Genomic DNA, 16,111 nt, shown 5'->3' with positions numbered 1-16,111 from the left:
TGTCAGTTGTCAGGGTGAAGATCACCCTGTAAATTAATTATTGGAGAGCTGTGTTGTGGGGAGCTCTTTGTCTTACTCATCTCTGAAACGTCAGGTCTTCTGAGGGTACATTGCTCTGCCCAGCAAATTACTTGGTATGTGGTTTAGTAATGATCAGATGATGGCTGTGGTTATGCCGCCTCTGTGAGCTTCTGGGAGAGTATTTTGCTGTGGATTAGGGGAGAATTGAGAAATAAAAATGAAATATTGATTGGGAAAAACGGATGAGAAAGTCATTAATTTAGAGAAGCAAAGGCAGATATTTTTGTGGTCAAAAAGGGCATGGTTAAAAGAAGCAAGGTATTTGGTATCCCCAGTAGACCCGCAGGGCGTCTCATAAACCCTCTTTTACAGCCCTGTCAGGGGCACTGTGAGCCTGGCACCAGGATGTGATGTCACAGGAGGTGACCCAGGGGAGCTGCAAGGTGCGGGAGCTGCCAGATGAGAATGATCAATCTTTTTGACAGTTTCATACCAGAGCTGTTCCCACCTGGCTACTGCCTGGCTATCATTTCAGCAGGTCATAAATATGAAGGGACCTCGCATATCTTGTTCATTTTTCAATTTTCTTTGATGGCATAACAGTTTGATAGGCTTTAATGTGATTTAACAAAACATAAGCATAAAATGTCAGTTATCCGTCTGGCTTAAACCCCGCCTATATGACTGGATCACTGGTAGGAGCTGGGACTTGAACTGCAGGTTGCCCCCCCCCCCCCTCCACTACAGTATTTCTTTGAACTTCCATGGTGCATTGTGTCACCACCTCCTCCCTCCTCCTCCTCCTTCTCCTCTTCCTCTCCTGTGAATGTTAATGACTGTCTGCACTATGCAGCCTTTTTCTCAGAGCATTACAATCTGCTGCATTGAACCAAAGCCTTCTTGGTTCTTGAATGAGTGCCGGTTCAGATGAGTTCACATCGCCTTGATCTCTCTTTGTGAATGATGCAGCTTTGTGGGTTGTCTTTTATCAGTGGAGCGTATTCGAACATCTTCCTCAGATTAATATTAATACATCGTTTCTCAGAAATGAGGTGTTATTTGAGAATTTGAACAAGCTGATTGTTATTTTGAGGCGTACCTTATGTAGACAATAATGAAATAATTCTGAAGACACAATGCAGTAAAGTGGTTTGGATTAATAGCCATTAGCTCCTCATTCATGAGACCAAAAGGGCACTCACTAATTCATTAATTTAACTATTTAACGTCACAAATGTCTTCTGATGACTCGATCGGTTCAAGTGTTGGTCTTGATTGATCACGCTTGTGATTGGTCCACCACTTTGACCATGGCGGCCCGATGGGGCTGGGTATCATTTAAAAATGGACGATACCAAAAGAGTACTTCATTCGATACACATCATTTGATTGGAAGCATTCAGTTGCCTAAAAGGCCACCACCACTCCTCCCCATGAAGTGATTTTTACACTAACACACAAATCAAATCGAAGAATGCTAGCTGTGGCTGTGAGCAAAACCATACAAATAGTTTTTTTTTTTTCTAGAACGGTACAAAAAGGATCAAATGCACATAGCGTTTGCCTGGAGAAATTTTGACTACTTGGTACTGGATTATTTCCAGTTATCCATTTGGGTGTGTTATTTTTTCTTCAACTAGCATAAGTCAACTTTCTGGCATGTTTCCAGGTATAGAAGCAAATTGCATTCCTACAACGAGTCTTTGGACCAATGTAGGAAGCGAGATGGGAAGTTAGCAGGTCGTGTGACGTGTCCAGAGTGGTTAATTGGCCCGGGCTGAACCCACAATACCTCATTAAAAAGCAGTACATTATTAGCTCAGAATGAACCCTGAATCACAAGCACTAGAAGACCTGACTGGACCGGCTGAGAGAGGGACGGCGGTTGTGTAAACCAGGGAAAGTATTTTGGGTCGCCTGACTTTTAGCCTCAGGTGCTCAACTTGTCCACTCTAATCCCTAAAAAGCAACATCTCAAATTACAAGACATAAATCATCCATGCTGTATGTACCAGCATACAAGATGGAGAATGAGTGTGTTCTTTTAAGCAGAAGTAGCGAGTGCAAGAAACTGAAAGAAACTGCCACCTGATCTCACCGAGCTGTTATGTCAGGGCAGAGGTGCGACAGTGAGAGCTGGAGAGCACAGACGTCTGTACATCAGCACACATTTCTAAGGTTGGTCTTTCAAAGCCAAGAGCAAAGACTGTCATGTTCGGTTTCTCATCCACCCTCTCCCTTTCTCTGCATCGTCCCTAGTGTGACAGTTGCGTAATTAAACGTCTAGACAGGAATGCGCATCAAAGTTTTGCCACATGTAGTACAGGGACAGCTCTTTCTGCCTGAGCTGATTCAAACACTCACTTTAGAGAAGAATGAAACAGCTGACACCCTGCCCTGTCTAGCATCCCAGTCTGCTTCTGGGTAGTTTTGTTATCCAAGTCGTCTTTTCGCCCTGCAGTGGGAATCCCCGTGTTCTGCTTTAAGCCAGTGGTCCTAATATGTCACATATGCTGCATTCCTCCCTTTGTGTCTCACTTTTTGCCACTCCCTGCCCCTGTCGCTATGAGATCTGTTGTATTTTACTGAAGTACTCTCAGCAAAAGAGGCCTCTACACTCAAGTATTAAGCAGCGTTTGAACTGCGACCTGCAAACTCTTGAGTCCCTTCAGCACATTGTGCGTCTTGAGTGGGTTGCTTGTAAAGATTGTACTTCTAGTAGCTACAGGAGAAGGGGTGCTTAAGCCAATCTGCAAACTCCACCTCCTCCACTTTTCTCGGAAAAGAGTTCAGGAACCCAGGTAATAGATTGTATAGCGATCCAGAGGATGTTTCGGCATGCATTTCAAGTTGTGAGCATGCTTCGGCAATATTCTTGTCTCAGTAGCACAAGAATCTTCCCAGCCACCACAACAATTACCTCTGCGGCACTTGCGCCCCATGTATCTGGTATATGGATTGAATTATATGCCCAGTTAAGTGGTAAAGTGAGCCTTTGTTTCTTGGAAGCTGAGTCATCTCCAAACCAGCATGCTAAAGATCAGTCTATTTTTACATTCATTGAGACCAATTTGTTGGAACTATTTAAATGCATTTCTCTTTCACCTAAAGCTGCAAACTTTTTACACCATTGCCCCCATCTGGTAGCAAGGTGAATTGCATCTCTGTGTCTCTGTGTCAGGGTAATTCCATAGACTGTATGAAGAAGGGTAATTCATGCCAATTCAATTTGTTAGATGTAGTTGAAGGTGGTGTAATGGTTGTTCTGGGGTTGTCCCACTTTGATGTTCTTTGTCCTGTCAAAGCATCTCTTCTGTTATTCTCTTTTAAAATGTACATTCACTTCCTGAAAGCCTGGACGTCAGAAAGGGCCGACTGCTGTCCTCTGTGACACCGGTGCCTCCCTTACCGGTGCCTCCCTTACCTTTTATTTCCTCGTCTTTCCCTTGACCATTCGACTTTAAATCTGAATGTCTGTTGCTATGACGACTCTGTCTGGTCGGTGAGGTGGCAGTATTTATTCTGTGTGGCAGTCTGTGTAATTGTGTGCGAGTGTGCAGACAGGCAGTCAGACAGATGTCCCTGCTGAATCCTCTTATCACCACCAGGGGAGTCTGAGCAGCGATGAACAAATTAACTACAGATTGCGTTTTGCCAATACAATCTTAAAAACAACAGAGCTGTAGAAAGGTGAAAGCTTTGAACCTTTTTTCTTGTACCAAGATGTATAAAATCCATCTTTTTTTGACAAGTTATCAGTAAGCAATCAGGTAAAGGAAGAGGTCCTAAGCTTGCATAACCTCTGTGTTAATACACTTTAGATGTCTCCAGGGTTCGGTGACATCCTTGAAAATGCTTGACTTTTAATGTTGTGTTTTCAAGGTTAGAACAATGCTTGAATTTTGCATAAAGTGTTTAAAAAATGCTTGAAATTGTAACTGCATTTCTTTCGCAACAAATATCTATAGAATAGACTTTTCATTCGATTTCTTATCCATCTGGTATTACGGGACATCATTTTAGTTGTTTATAGTGTAATGCCTTCTCTTTTAATGTGATTAAAAAAGTGAAATATTCATTTCAATATGTTTTGATTTGTAAAATTTGTAATTTACCACAGCTGTAAGGCGCTGGAAAACCTTGAAAGTGCTTAAAAAGTGCTTGAATTTGACCTTGGAAAAGGTGTACGAACCCTGTGTCTTTATTTTTCACGTTCACAGTCTGAAAGCAAGCACTTTATCTGTGACAGCTCGTTCCAGAGAGGCGTTATAATGTACAAATTCTTGTCTTGTCATCCACAGAGATCTTAAGGCTGGAAACATTCTCCTCGGGGACGACGGTTCAGTGCAAATTGCAGGTATTTAGCCACAAGGCAACACCATAGCATCATTCAGCACCTGTCACTAGTGACCCAAATCAGGTGTGGAGAAGTAGTTGCCGTTAGTCTGCCAGCTGTGTTCCAAAATGTTAATATGTTTATGCGCAGGAGGCCTCGTCTGCAGAGGAAAATGTAGTTCTTGTGTTACGGCTTTTGGTCCTTTGTGTTGTGTTTGTCTCATTTTTTCTCTCTCTTCCCTTCCTTCAGACTTTGGCGTCAGTGCCTTTCTAGCCACAGGTGGTGACATGACTCGAAATAAAGTGCGCAAGACGTTTGTGGGAACGCCATGCTGGATGGCCCCAGAGGTCATGGAGCAGGTTGGTCATCTTAAGCCAAGAAGTAACCATGACAACAGAAAACTTAGCTGCAACTGTATTTTTGCAGGGGGAAACAGACATTCAGTAATAGTTGTCATTAAGTTCACCTTTTTTTAATTACTGTAGTGTGTGGTAGAAATCTGAGGCCTGTATCCGTACCGTATCATCTCTCCTATGACTCATACATACATATGACTTTAAAGGAGACATTTTCTGCTCATTTTACGGGTTCATACTTATATTTAGGGTTTTTAGTAGAACATGTTTACATGCTTTTATGTTCAAAAACCTGGCCGTCTGAATATACCTGTTAAGGCACAGTTTCTCTTTACATGCTGTGTGCATTTCTCTGTGGATTAAGTGTTTTGATACTTCCAGAGTATTTATATAGCACCTTGACATGCTTTATAATTAAAAAAAAAATAGAAATCTAACATTTTAAAATATGGGACCTTCAAAAATTGGAAGAATTAGCCACCCTATGAGCTATGATCTGTCTACTCTGAGAGCGAACCACTTTGTTCCATGAAAGCAGCTGATGTTTTTGATATTTTTATTTCTGTCTCTCGTGTCAATATAAGATTAGGACAATATATGATTGTGCTTCCACAGGTGAGGGGTTATGATTTCAAAGCAGATATTTGGAGTTTTGGGATCACAGCCATTGAGCTTGCCACGGGGGCGGCACCTTATCACAAATACCCGCCAATGAAGGTGAGAACACTGTGGAAAAGTCCATCTCACCTATAAATGTGGAGTTAATGATGCAGAACAAATGCATAGTCAGCTCGGTGACTTTCTGGTGATACAGCTATTGAGACACCAAAGTGTTGTGACATCTAAAAAAAAACTGTTTCTGGTGTCTTCAGGTCTTGATGCTGACGCTGCAGAATGATCCCCCAGCTCTGGAGACCGGTATCACAGACAAGGAGATGGTAAAGAAATACGGCAAATCCTTCAGGAAGATGATCTCCATGTGTCTACAGAAGGACCCAGAGAAAAGGTGTTGATTGTAATGCTTTTACATAGTCTCATATATTACATTTATAACACGCTGCTTCCAGTTGATATTTTTAATCAAAAACGTCAATGTTTTTGCCTCATCTGCTCCATGGTTAATATACACTAATTACAAAAAAACATGTCATGTGCAGTCAGGGGCAGTTCATTTTCAGATCCATATGTTTAACAAAGCAGCATGATTACTTTCATTGTCCTTTCCTGTGCTTCCCTGGTTCTGTTAAACATACAGTTTGTTGCTCTTTTTCTCTTTTATTGAGGGTATAAAAGATCAAATGATCAGAACTAATTTGTAATCATTCTGCTGTTTCTCAGGCCAACTTCCTCGGAGTTGTTGAAGCATAAATTCTTTCAGAAAGCAAAGGTAGGTGTTGAGCTCCATGTGGGCCCGAGACTCAGTTAGTTACACGGTGAGTCAGCATCATCCCTTTTTTGGGCACCAGATGAGCTGGTTGATGAGTAAAAGGTCTGAGCATGCAGAAGTTATTGGGTGTGAATGGCCTCAGCATGGCCTCTGTTTAAAATTAAGCTGCTCTTTATGAATGGAGGTTGATTTTCTGGCTCCAGAAGTTTTGAAATGATTGAAGGAGGGTTTAATGTTGGAAAAATAGGTAATGATGCATCAAGGTGAAAGTAAACCAATAGAATCTCGCCCCCTGAGGTGTTCTTGTGAATAAGGCTACTTCTCACTTGGCTCAACTTGTTAGTGTGTCTGACCGAAGCTGAGGCCATTGCAGCATTCCTCTCATTATTGGCCATACAGAGCCATTTCTAACAAAAGCAGGGATAAGCAGTCTAGTTCCAGCCTCTGGCTGCCCAGTACCCTGGCAAATGGAACAACTAGAGTGCTGGCTCAGCACGTCACACCACCCAAATAGAACTGGTTGGTTTGCTGTACATGACCCTGGTCAGCAGCAAGAACTGCAGTACTCAGTATAAACAGCAGAGGGCAGCCTGTGTGTTTATTTTTAGAACATACTGTACACAAGTACACCTCTGGTATAGGTACCTCTCGACTTGCTCACAGACTTTCTCATTTTACAGCAACACCAGTAACTAAAATATGTTTCTGAAAACACTTAGAAATAGGCAATTCAGTAACGTAATCTTGATTCATTTCATTTGATCAACTCTGCCTAGTTTCACAGTTTGATCAGAGTTCACAAGCAGTCATTGACACTACGTCAGAGATTTCTTGGCTCTGATTGTTTTTCGGGAGTCTAGCAGATGACATTAGGAGCAGACAGAGAGCAGAAGGTGGAGGTAGAGCGACATGGCTACGTCTGTCTCATTGTGCTGTGAGGATATAGTGACAGTTTCAGCAATTCTGAACAAAAACATTATTTCATAGAAATGTGTTGACTTCAGCTTTAAAACATTTACTGACCTGAGACTTGTATAACCCGAGAGCAAGGACAGCAAACGCTTGGTCACCACAAGTCTTGCACTTTTAGCAGTGCACAATCAGGGGCCCTTATTTTGATGACTTGAGAGGCCTAGTGGGGCCACATGGGGTCAGCGACTCACTCCACATCCTGAATACGATGGAGCCAAGTTGTGTAGTAGGTAATTGGCTAGATTTTGAATTAAATCCTACATTTGACAGGAAGCCAGGGTAGCTAAGAGTCTTAGTAAAGCATATTAGAGGTCGCAGGTCAGACTTAATCAGGTAACATGATAAACAGATATAGAAGATTTTGGAGTAACAACCATTTGTTTGCCTCTTTTCATGACAGACCCATGAGTATTTACATGAGCGGTTGCTTCAGAGGGCGCCCACAATAACAGAGAGGTCGAAAAGGGTAAGGCGTCAAAGGTTTAAATCGTCATTTTGCGCTTTATGGCTAAGAAGAGGGACTCAGTCGTGCGCATATGTGTTGTCAGGTACGTCGGGTGCCAGGATCAAGTGGGCGGCTGCATAAAACGGAGGATGGCGAATGGGAATGGAGTGATGACGAGCTGGATGAAGAAAGCGAAGAGGGAAAAGCGGCCGTAGCTGCCTTAAGGGTGAGATGAACCTGCGATACGTTTGTTCCTCACACGCACACATTAACACTTTTTGTTCCACTCGACATGTCTTTCAATCGCTGTACAATGTATTAAATTGTCGTTCTCATGTCTGTGCAGTAGCATGTCTGTCCATTGTCTCTCCACTGAGTCTCCCCTGTGTGTGTATGTTCTGTCTGACGGCCAAGGAGCAGCAGGTGAAGCCTGCTAGTGCCACCAGGCGACAAGTGCGCTTCTCCTTCCCACTCGAGCTGCCTGAATCCAGGGTTGTTCACTTGCCACCACAATACAGATGGCGTTCCCCTAACAAGGAAGGACTCTCTCTGCACACGTTAGCTAGGGAGCACGAGAGCGCTATAAAGGGCAGGAAAGACCTGTAGACCAGATACTAAAGTTTGTCTTTACAGTTTTAATGAGCCAGATTATCAGGTCTCATCACACATTCACTTTAGTGATTTCTGTAGGTATAATACTTATCCCGATAGCCCTGACTTTGTTCTGGCATTATGTAACGTAACACCAACCTGCCAGAAGACTAGTTATTACCAAGATATGTTGTGCAATTGTCCCTTCAGTTAATAACGTTGTCGGGGCCGATTAGTCAGTACTGTGAGCGGGCTTTTAACAGCGAGATATTTTGTGTCTCTCGTGGGAAAGGAGCAATTTTAAAGGAGTTAAACCGCTCTCACAATTTATTTCTTAAAATTTGGAAAATGGAAAACTTTCAGATACGACTTTTTGCAGTTTAACGGTTTATAAGTTACTTTGAGGGAGCATTACGTAATCAAAGAGGTGAGAGTTACCTTTCCTGGAAGCCATCTGTATTCCCATTTCTTTCTTGATCACTTTTTATTTATACTGACCAAATCACACCTAATCAATACAAAGCAAATGACTTCTCACGCCTTTAAGTGACCTTCAAGTAGAGCGCTAATGACCATCAGGGGATTAAAATTTGACCAAATATCTGCTGCTTTGACGCTGCTTTACTGGCTACTTGTTGGCAAACTGAACTTTCAATTCTCTCTTTCATACCTCAACACTCCCACACACTGATATATATACTTATGTTTTTTTTTACCAATATGAAATGATTACTTTTCTGCCAAAAAAAAAGATACATATACATAGACACTTGAGTCTAACTGTCCACCGGTGTATTGTGCACTAAAGACTAATACAGTCCTCTCAGTAACAGCCAAATAGTCGCTTTGTCTCAATCCGACCGCAGACTCCTGAGCTGACATCAGCCAGACGCCACGTCACGTCCTCTCAGTCAGTTTGTCTTCATCTGGGCCTGCAGAGCTTCTGTCCAACTCTACATTCCTTGGAGTTGGTTTTGTTTTGTTTTGCCGATAAACAGTTTGACCATACTGATTCTGTGTGTACTCATGCCTCTTTTCTGCTTTTCAAATCTAAAACTAAAATCCAAACTGCATTTGTAGATTATGTATTTTCACTCATTTACGACTTAATGACCAGCTCCTAGAGGTGGGCTGTATGTAAAAAAAAATTCTATCAATGTGAATGTATTTTAGTTATACTGAAAATCACAGTGCTTCATCACGTTTACGCCAAAGTCCTGTAAATCCAATCTTTCAATAAATCAGGCCTCTCCGTTGATTTGCAACATTGCTTGAAATATCGTAACACCTATAACAAAAATTGTTACCGCCATACCACTGTATTACAAAATCTTTCCTGGTTGACACATTTCTGTCATCTCTATAAACACAGTCATATCACCCAGCGAATCAGCACATTATAAGTAGATTATAAGTATTAAACCTCTGATCCCACTTAAATAATATCACTGTATTCATTCACCTTAAAGGACAAACAATGTTGAATGAGGAATGTAAACAAGTGAGACGTTTCAATCCGTTTACCTCTCTTGCTTTCTGCGTTTCTTTGCATCCACGCCTGCAGTTTTTTGCTTTGCTTAAAGCCGCCGCAGTGATAACCTTCTCTGACGATAACCTTATCTTTTGTTTGTTTTTCAGTCGCCAAGAGTGAAGGAGGGATCACAGAATTCAGAGGTGAGTTTTCAAAAGTTCTTTCTTTACGCTAGCTGCGGCTCCCATAAGCTTCGCTGTACTATAGCAGACCCGGCCAAAATATTCAAAATATCTGTTTCATGGAATTCATAAGATGTCAACAGTGCAGTCAGAGTACTGCAGTTTCAGCCTACGAGGTCTACCCTTCTTTGGGAAGTGGACCTTGAGTTAAGATCGTTTTGTCATACTACAGTTGAACCTTGTGCAACACTACTGAACACGGGTACTACAGGACAACATGGTGGAGTCTGTAGAAATGAATGTAGCCCATGTTCAATCATATTATTTAATTCATATTATCGGTTCATCTCTATAATGCAGCGGGTGAAAAGGAACATTTAGCCGTTATCTTGGTTTTAGAAAGACCAATATCTGTGGTGTTTGTATTTACTTTCATGCTAAGCCTGAATACAAACACTGGACGTGTTTGTTCCTTTAAGTAAAATGTATGTCATGGAGAGATAAAACAGCTACACAATCGTCAGCCGCTTACATCTGCTTAGACCTGAAAGTCGTAACATTTTACTGTTATTGTGTGTATTACAATGTATAGTGCAGTTATCATGTGCAGTTATCCATCATGGTGCAGTTATCAGGTGCAATATATCCCCATATCTGTGTAAGTGAAAGGTGTATATAATACACTACACACGTTTTATTCTTCTCTGTTTGTATATTTGTCTTGTTTTCTTGTTGTTGATACCAATGCCAGTATTGATTCTGCTTATCGGTCAGGTTTTTTATGGATTCCTTATCAATTTTCTGTGTGGAAAATATTTTTAAAGATTTCTTATTTATTAAGGTTTTATTGGTCAAAGAAAAAAATCTGCCTCCCTGCGTAGCACTAATGTTATTATAATGTCATGCTTTAGGCCGTTTCCTCCTCTGCTATGATTCCCTCTTGCTGCAAGTTTCTAGCATATTCCTCAGTATAGCAACAGTTCATATGAATCCAGCGCCTCTGTAGCAGTGACCATTCAACGATATTTCTGCTTCAGGTTTTTGCGACTCCTGAGCCTTTAAGTAGTCCACTCCAGCCGACGGCTGCAGGTCAGGCAGAACTACCTCAGGCTGCGGGCCAGGTTCCACTGCAGCCCACACCAGTCAGCACTCAACCCACTGCCCAGGCTACATTTCCCACACCAGGAGTACCTGCTGCTGCTGCTGCTACTGCTACTGCTGCTACTCCCACACAGGTTAGTCTGAAGCTAGCCCAAATGAGTCTATCATCATCGATATTACTTCCTTCTTCTACTCTAGAGATGCTAATGTTTCTTTTAAGGCTTTTTAATTAAACTCAAATGCCTGTATTTGCATTTAACAGGCTCCAGCTGCCATAGGGGATGTCAAGGCTCCCATTAGTTTGGTATTACGGTTAAGGTATGTTTCCCTATCATCACATGAAAATGTGTAAACCTGCATATACTATATATTTGGCAATATCAGTGGAATAGTGTAAGTATTTAAAGTTTTGTCAAAGACGAATGATAAACTTCTCTCTTTTTTTTATCTCTTCAGAAATTCGAAGAAAGAGCTAAATGATATCCGCTTTGAATTCATGCCAGGGAGAGGTAAGGGGAGTTTCTGTGTTAATCTAAAGCCAGCCTCTGATGATGTCAAAAAGTAGTTTAAAAGTGTCCCGAGGTTGAGACTTCTTGGATGCGGATGCCACATTTAGGCTAATCGGCAATAAAAACTGACTATTTATTCTTGGTGTTTCATTAAAATTATTTGAATGTGTCATCTTTCCATCACAGCAGCCAAAATAAATAAGCACACAGAGGCCTGACCTTCAGGGGGGAAAAACGCTCATTTTAATATTTAATCAGCACTGAGAACGAGGTGCTGAAACACAGCTGTTTTTTAAGAAGTGTAGATTAGTCCTCTGTGTACTTTTTCACTGCATCAGGAACCAGAACGTACTTTTTTTGTTTTGTTTGTTTACATACACCTGTCACATTTGCTCTCTTATGCTCTGACATTTCAGACACAGCAGATGGTGTGTCCCAGGAGCTGGTGTCAGCAGGCCTGGTGGATGGGAGAGATTTAGTAATAGGTCAGTGAGTTGAAAGAAATAAAATCAAAAACACTTCCTATACACAATAAACAACAAACCCTAAATGTTAAAAACTCACATGCAGTACATACTCAAATGTTAATCTCACATTGTCTCACATTTTCCTCTTGAACAAACACAGCACATACTTTATTTTGTTTGTTTTTCATTGGGCTGAAACTTTGTCTCTTTTTTTCAGTTGCTGCAAATTTGCAGAAAATAGTTGATGAGCCTCAAGTCAATAAAAATGTCACTTTCAAACTGGTGAGTGCTACACCTTCATCTGTAAACGATTGTACTCGTTTCTCGTAAATCACTGATTTTTGAGTTTTGAGTTGCAGGGTTGTAGATTTGTTCATTCTGAATGAGTAGGACACGCTTTAACAGAACTGTTGGCTAAAGGAGCAGTCGGGGGAAGTGATGGAGCACCTTAAGATCAATGTTACGTTTCCAGAAAATATGGCAAAATGGTTGAATACGTGAAATAGACCCTATAATAATCATCTTTGCCTTTGTCTGTAAACACATTTTAATAGCTACATCATTTCTCAATTTCAGTCTGTGAAGTTATTGTTCATGTAAAGGATAATGAAAAGCGAGCAGGTCACTATTGTTAAATAAACCCTGGCTTTGCTTCGGTTTAATTTGCAATAATGACACACTCGTTCCACATCATCCTGCTTATTACATGGCTACATATCAAAGAAATCAACAATTAGGCACAAAATATTGATTTTTTAAATGATTTTATTGATTCAAAAATGCTCCTCCAGGGTCTATGATCAGAACTGCGCCCATAGCAGCTATTCAGAAACCGCTCGTAGGATGCCTTGAAGTTGCTTAAAGGTGCCTCGTGAAGTTTTCTTGTAAACAAACACAGTTTTTGTTCCCATCATGGTTCTCTGAGGTCAAAGAAATGTGTGGAGTGTAGACCCTTCCATGTAAAATATCGACAAAGCTGATTTGTGCAGCATTTTGAACCCTGCATGTTCAAAAGCATCTTTTTCTTCACTGCCTTTGTTGCTCACCACTTTTTATCCATCTCTCTTACTTTCACAGGCCTCTGGAACTGAGGGATCTGAAATACCAGATGATGTCAAATTGATGGGCTTTGCTCAGCTCAGCATTAGTTAAACTGTTGCATTACTACCTGGGACCGTGACTTGCCTAAAAAATGTGAAAATAATAATAAAAAAAAAACAGTTAAATGCTTTTTTTTTTTTTCTATGGCTGTAAAGAAACCACTACTGCCAAAGAAAACAGTACCGTTTTGTCCCCCATAGGCTTATACAACGCCACCTCGTTGAATTATGTGGTCGGCCGACGAATCAGATCGTACAGTTTTAAGAATCTCTCAAAGTTTACAGCGTATATAGAAGGATCTTCACTTACCATTCTGGTCTCCCTCATCCTGTTATCTTTTTCTCTATGTGATGCATTTGCACAATCTGAACTAACGCCCTCGAATCCTGATAAGTATAACAATGCCTTATATTCATCAGAACTACTGAATGCACGTTTTGGGGGAAGTCCCCAGTTTCCATTTGGAGCATTAGGTTGTCTGAAATGTACAAATGTGGTTTCAGTTGCTCATGTTAAAGTTTTTACTTCATTTTGGAAGCAGGTAAGATGCGGCTTTACGAAGTCAGACTAGAGTTTAAACTTTAGACGCACTCAACTGATGTGAATTTCCCTTTTGTCAGAAGGATGTGAACAGGAAAGGACTAGTTTTATTCTGCATTTTTCTTACTATCCACCAAAGCAATGAAAAGCCCAACGGTTGACTGTCACTAAGGTCACAAATATAGTATTGCATTTACACACATTTGGTGAGTATATGAACGAATATAAAGAAAATAAACTACAGTGCCCTTGTTCATCATGAACATGTCACTGGACAACAGTAAGCCCACTCATCTAGACAGGATACTGGCCTGAGGTCTTTTTGCAAATTTGATGATATATTTAATTAGTGAAGTAAAAAGTTGATGCGACAACTGAAACCACAAGTGTCTGAGCTGATGTTTCCGTCTGTTTTGGAAGCAGTTTCTTTCATTCGTAAAAGGAAAAAAAAAAGTGCATTTTTGTTTATGTGGATGAAACATAAGTACTTGATTTAACCTCTAGTGTGTAAATAATGATATCTGGCTTTGATTTGTTTTTATACCGGGTGTTTCACTCTTGGCCTTTTTTCTGTCTCATGACACGAATGTGGGTTGTAGCGCTGACTGAAGGAATCCGACGGCACTGCAAATTTGGCTTTGAATACATTTTTACGGGACTTTACTGTCACCTGTCTTGTGTGGCGCTTGTTTTCATTTTAAAAGAAAATCTGCTTTTCACTTTTTGCCTTTAAACCTTTCGAATATATTTTACTGTGGAGTCACAGCTGTCTGGATGCAATGTTTAAACCCAAATTTTGAGCCAAGTAACAGCAAATTTGTCTCCCACGCTTCATAAAAACCAAGTGGAGGCTGTTTACAGTAATTATTTTAACCCTCATCTGAAGTCACACAGCTGCTCTATCACTTATTCATGATTTTAAACGGCTAAAATGAAGATTTTACATCCTACGCTTTTGAAAAAGCTCATCTACGATTGTAGACTTTTTGAACGATGGGACGTGTTTTGGTTTCTGATGAAAGATCAGTACAGTCACGTCCTTACAACCTTATCTCTAACGTGTAGATCTGAAATGCCAGCAAGGTTTTACTGTTTCATGGTGATGTGAGAATGTCCTAACCCTACAGATGCCATATTGAATGAAAATGAATGCAATTTTTGCTTGCAGATAAAATATTACTGGGAAGTCTTTGTATTTTGACTTTTAAACATGTTCGATTTTACGCTAGCCTTTAATTAAAAAAAATGACCAAGTGTAATTTCTTTTTTCACATCACATCGAGGTTTTGATTCACATTGTCATCGTCTTTGAAATGTTCCTGTTATGAGGATACCTTAAAAGACAGGTGTAGCCTATGTTCTCCTCAAAGGGCACTAAGTCAGCAACCCAGTGTATTAAGTTTCTAAACTGCAGTATTTGGTGCCATTCTCCTGGTTTAGTCTGCAGCTGACTGCACACAGGGGCAGGATAAGTGTGTGTGTGAGTGTATGTATGTATGTATATGTGTGTGTGTTGTGTAGATTGAGCCCTGATCCAATGGCTTTGTTCTCAACCTTCCTCAACAGTCTCTTCTGTCTGGCTTACATGTAGTCTAACCAGGCTGTAGCAACTCAACAGATGACCGGCAAAAACACTTTTGTCCAGGCAATAACTCGTCAAAGCTTTAATCTATTTAAATTTTCCACCTGTTGTTTTTTTTTTTCATTCTTTCATTTCTTTTGCTCTATTTTTGATCGTTTTGGAGTTCAAAGCATGTTTCTCTTGATTATTTTGAATCAATAAAGAATGAGAATATCAGCCTCCTCTTAGAACTGTGTTTTTTTTAATGTGCAGCCTCACGCGTCATTTTGAGCAAGTTATTCCTGTTAATAAATGTTTAGAAACTTTGGTAAGTTGTAATTTTGGCTTTATTAACCACGGTCTATGGTCTTCACTCTTGTCTAATGGCTATTCTTACGTTAGGACGGATCGTTCCTCTGCTGTCACTGTCCTCACTATCTTTATGACTAGAGTTGTCTTTTTACAACCCTTTCACTCAGAGTAAGTGCTGCTAGTCTACTGCCACCACCCACACATCATATCCCCTCAGCCATGTCTTTCTGCTCTCTAAACATTAAAATGGTATATAGCACTTTTAAGAGCTATTCTTTCACCTATAAATGGTCGAAGATTTTCTGACTTTCAGCTTCTCATAGGTACAGCTTCAAAAACTCTGGATCCTGCAGTTCCCATGAGGCTTGTACAGGTTCTCATGTACAGTGCCAAATCATAACAAAAGTTATCTCAGGACACTTTACAGAGTAGGTAAAGACCACACCCAACAATTCTACCTTTGAGCACACAGTGGCATTGAAAACCTTCCCTTTAACAAGCAGGAATGAACAGACCCAGCTCTATGGAGGACGGACATCTGTCTGCACCTTTTGGGGAGGAAGAAAAGACAGACAGAGACACACTCCAAAATGCAAGCAACCACAAAAGCAACAGTTACTACAATAATATCTATGGTGTGTGTGTGAATATGACTTATGTTATGGCAGGTAATACAGTAGAACAGTGGAAACAAGCACAGCTAATGCGATAGAATATGACAATGATGATAATTATGGTGGTAAATATGGTCAGTAGCGG

General features: G+C 40.6%; 1 protein-coding gene across 3 annotated transcripts in view; it reads left to right on the top strand.

The window, feature by feature from the left end:
• Positions 1 to 15,277, top strand: part of oxsr1b (oxidative stress responsive kinase 1b) — a 39,754-nt gene extending 24,477 nt beyond the window's left edge. For 2 of the 3 annotated variants that reach the window (XM_083936191.1, XM_083936189.1), the window contains exons 5-19: positions 4,323 to 4,378; positions 4,607 to 4,716; positions 5,329 to 5,430; positions 5,586 to 5,719; positions 6,052 to 6,100; positions 7,473 to 7,538; positions 7,621 to 7,743; positions 7,932 to 8,009; positions 9,747 to 9,782; positions 10,799 to 10,996; positions 11,125 to 11,180; positions 11,319 to 11,371; positions 11,788 to 11,856; positions 12,056 to 12,120; positions 12,916 to 15,277. In XM_083936191.1, coding sequence (XP_083792317.1) covers positions 4,323 to 4,378; positions 4,607 to 4,716; positions 5,329 to 5,430; positions 5,586 to 5,719; positions 6,052 to 6,100; positions 7,473 to 7,538; positions 7,621 to 7,743; positions 7,932 to 8,009; positions 9,747 to 9,782; positions 10,799 to 10,996; positions 11,125 to 11,180; positions 11,319 to 11,371; positions 11,788 to 11,856; positions 12,056 to 12,120; positions 12,916 to 12,990 — 1,270 coding nt within the window. In that variant the 3' untranslated portion in view covers positions 12,991 to 15,277. The remainder of the gene's footprint in view (positions 1 to 4,322; positions 4,379 to 4,606; positions 4,717 to 5,328; positions 5,431 to 5,585; positions 5,720 to 6,051; positions 6,101 to 7,472; positions 7,539 to 7,620; positions 7,744 to 7,931; positions 8,010 to 9,746; positions 9,783 to 10,798; positions 10,997 to 11,124; positions 11,181 to 11,318; positions 11,372 to 11,787; positions 11,857 to 12,055; positions 12,121 to 12,915) is intronic. The other variant, XM_083936190.1, reaches the window with a different exon arrangement.
• Positions 15,278 to 16,111: the final 834 nt, after the last annotated feature.

This window comes from Echiichthys vipera, assembly GCF_963691815.1.
Source record: "Echiichthys vipera genome assembly, chromosome: 21".
NCBI classification, from domain to species: Eukaryota; Metazoa; Chordata; class Actinopteri; order Perciformes; family Trachinidae; genus Echiichthys; species Echiichthys vipera.
This window is presented reverse-complemented; position numbering and strand designations above follow the sequence as displayed.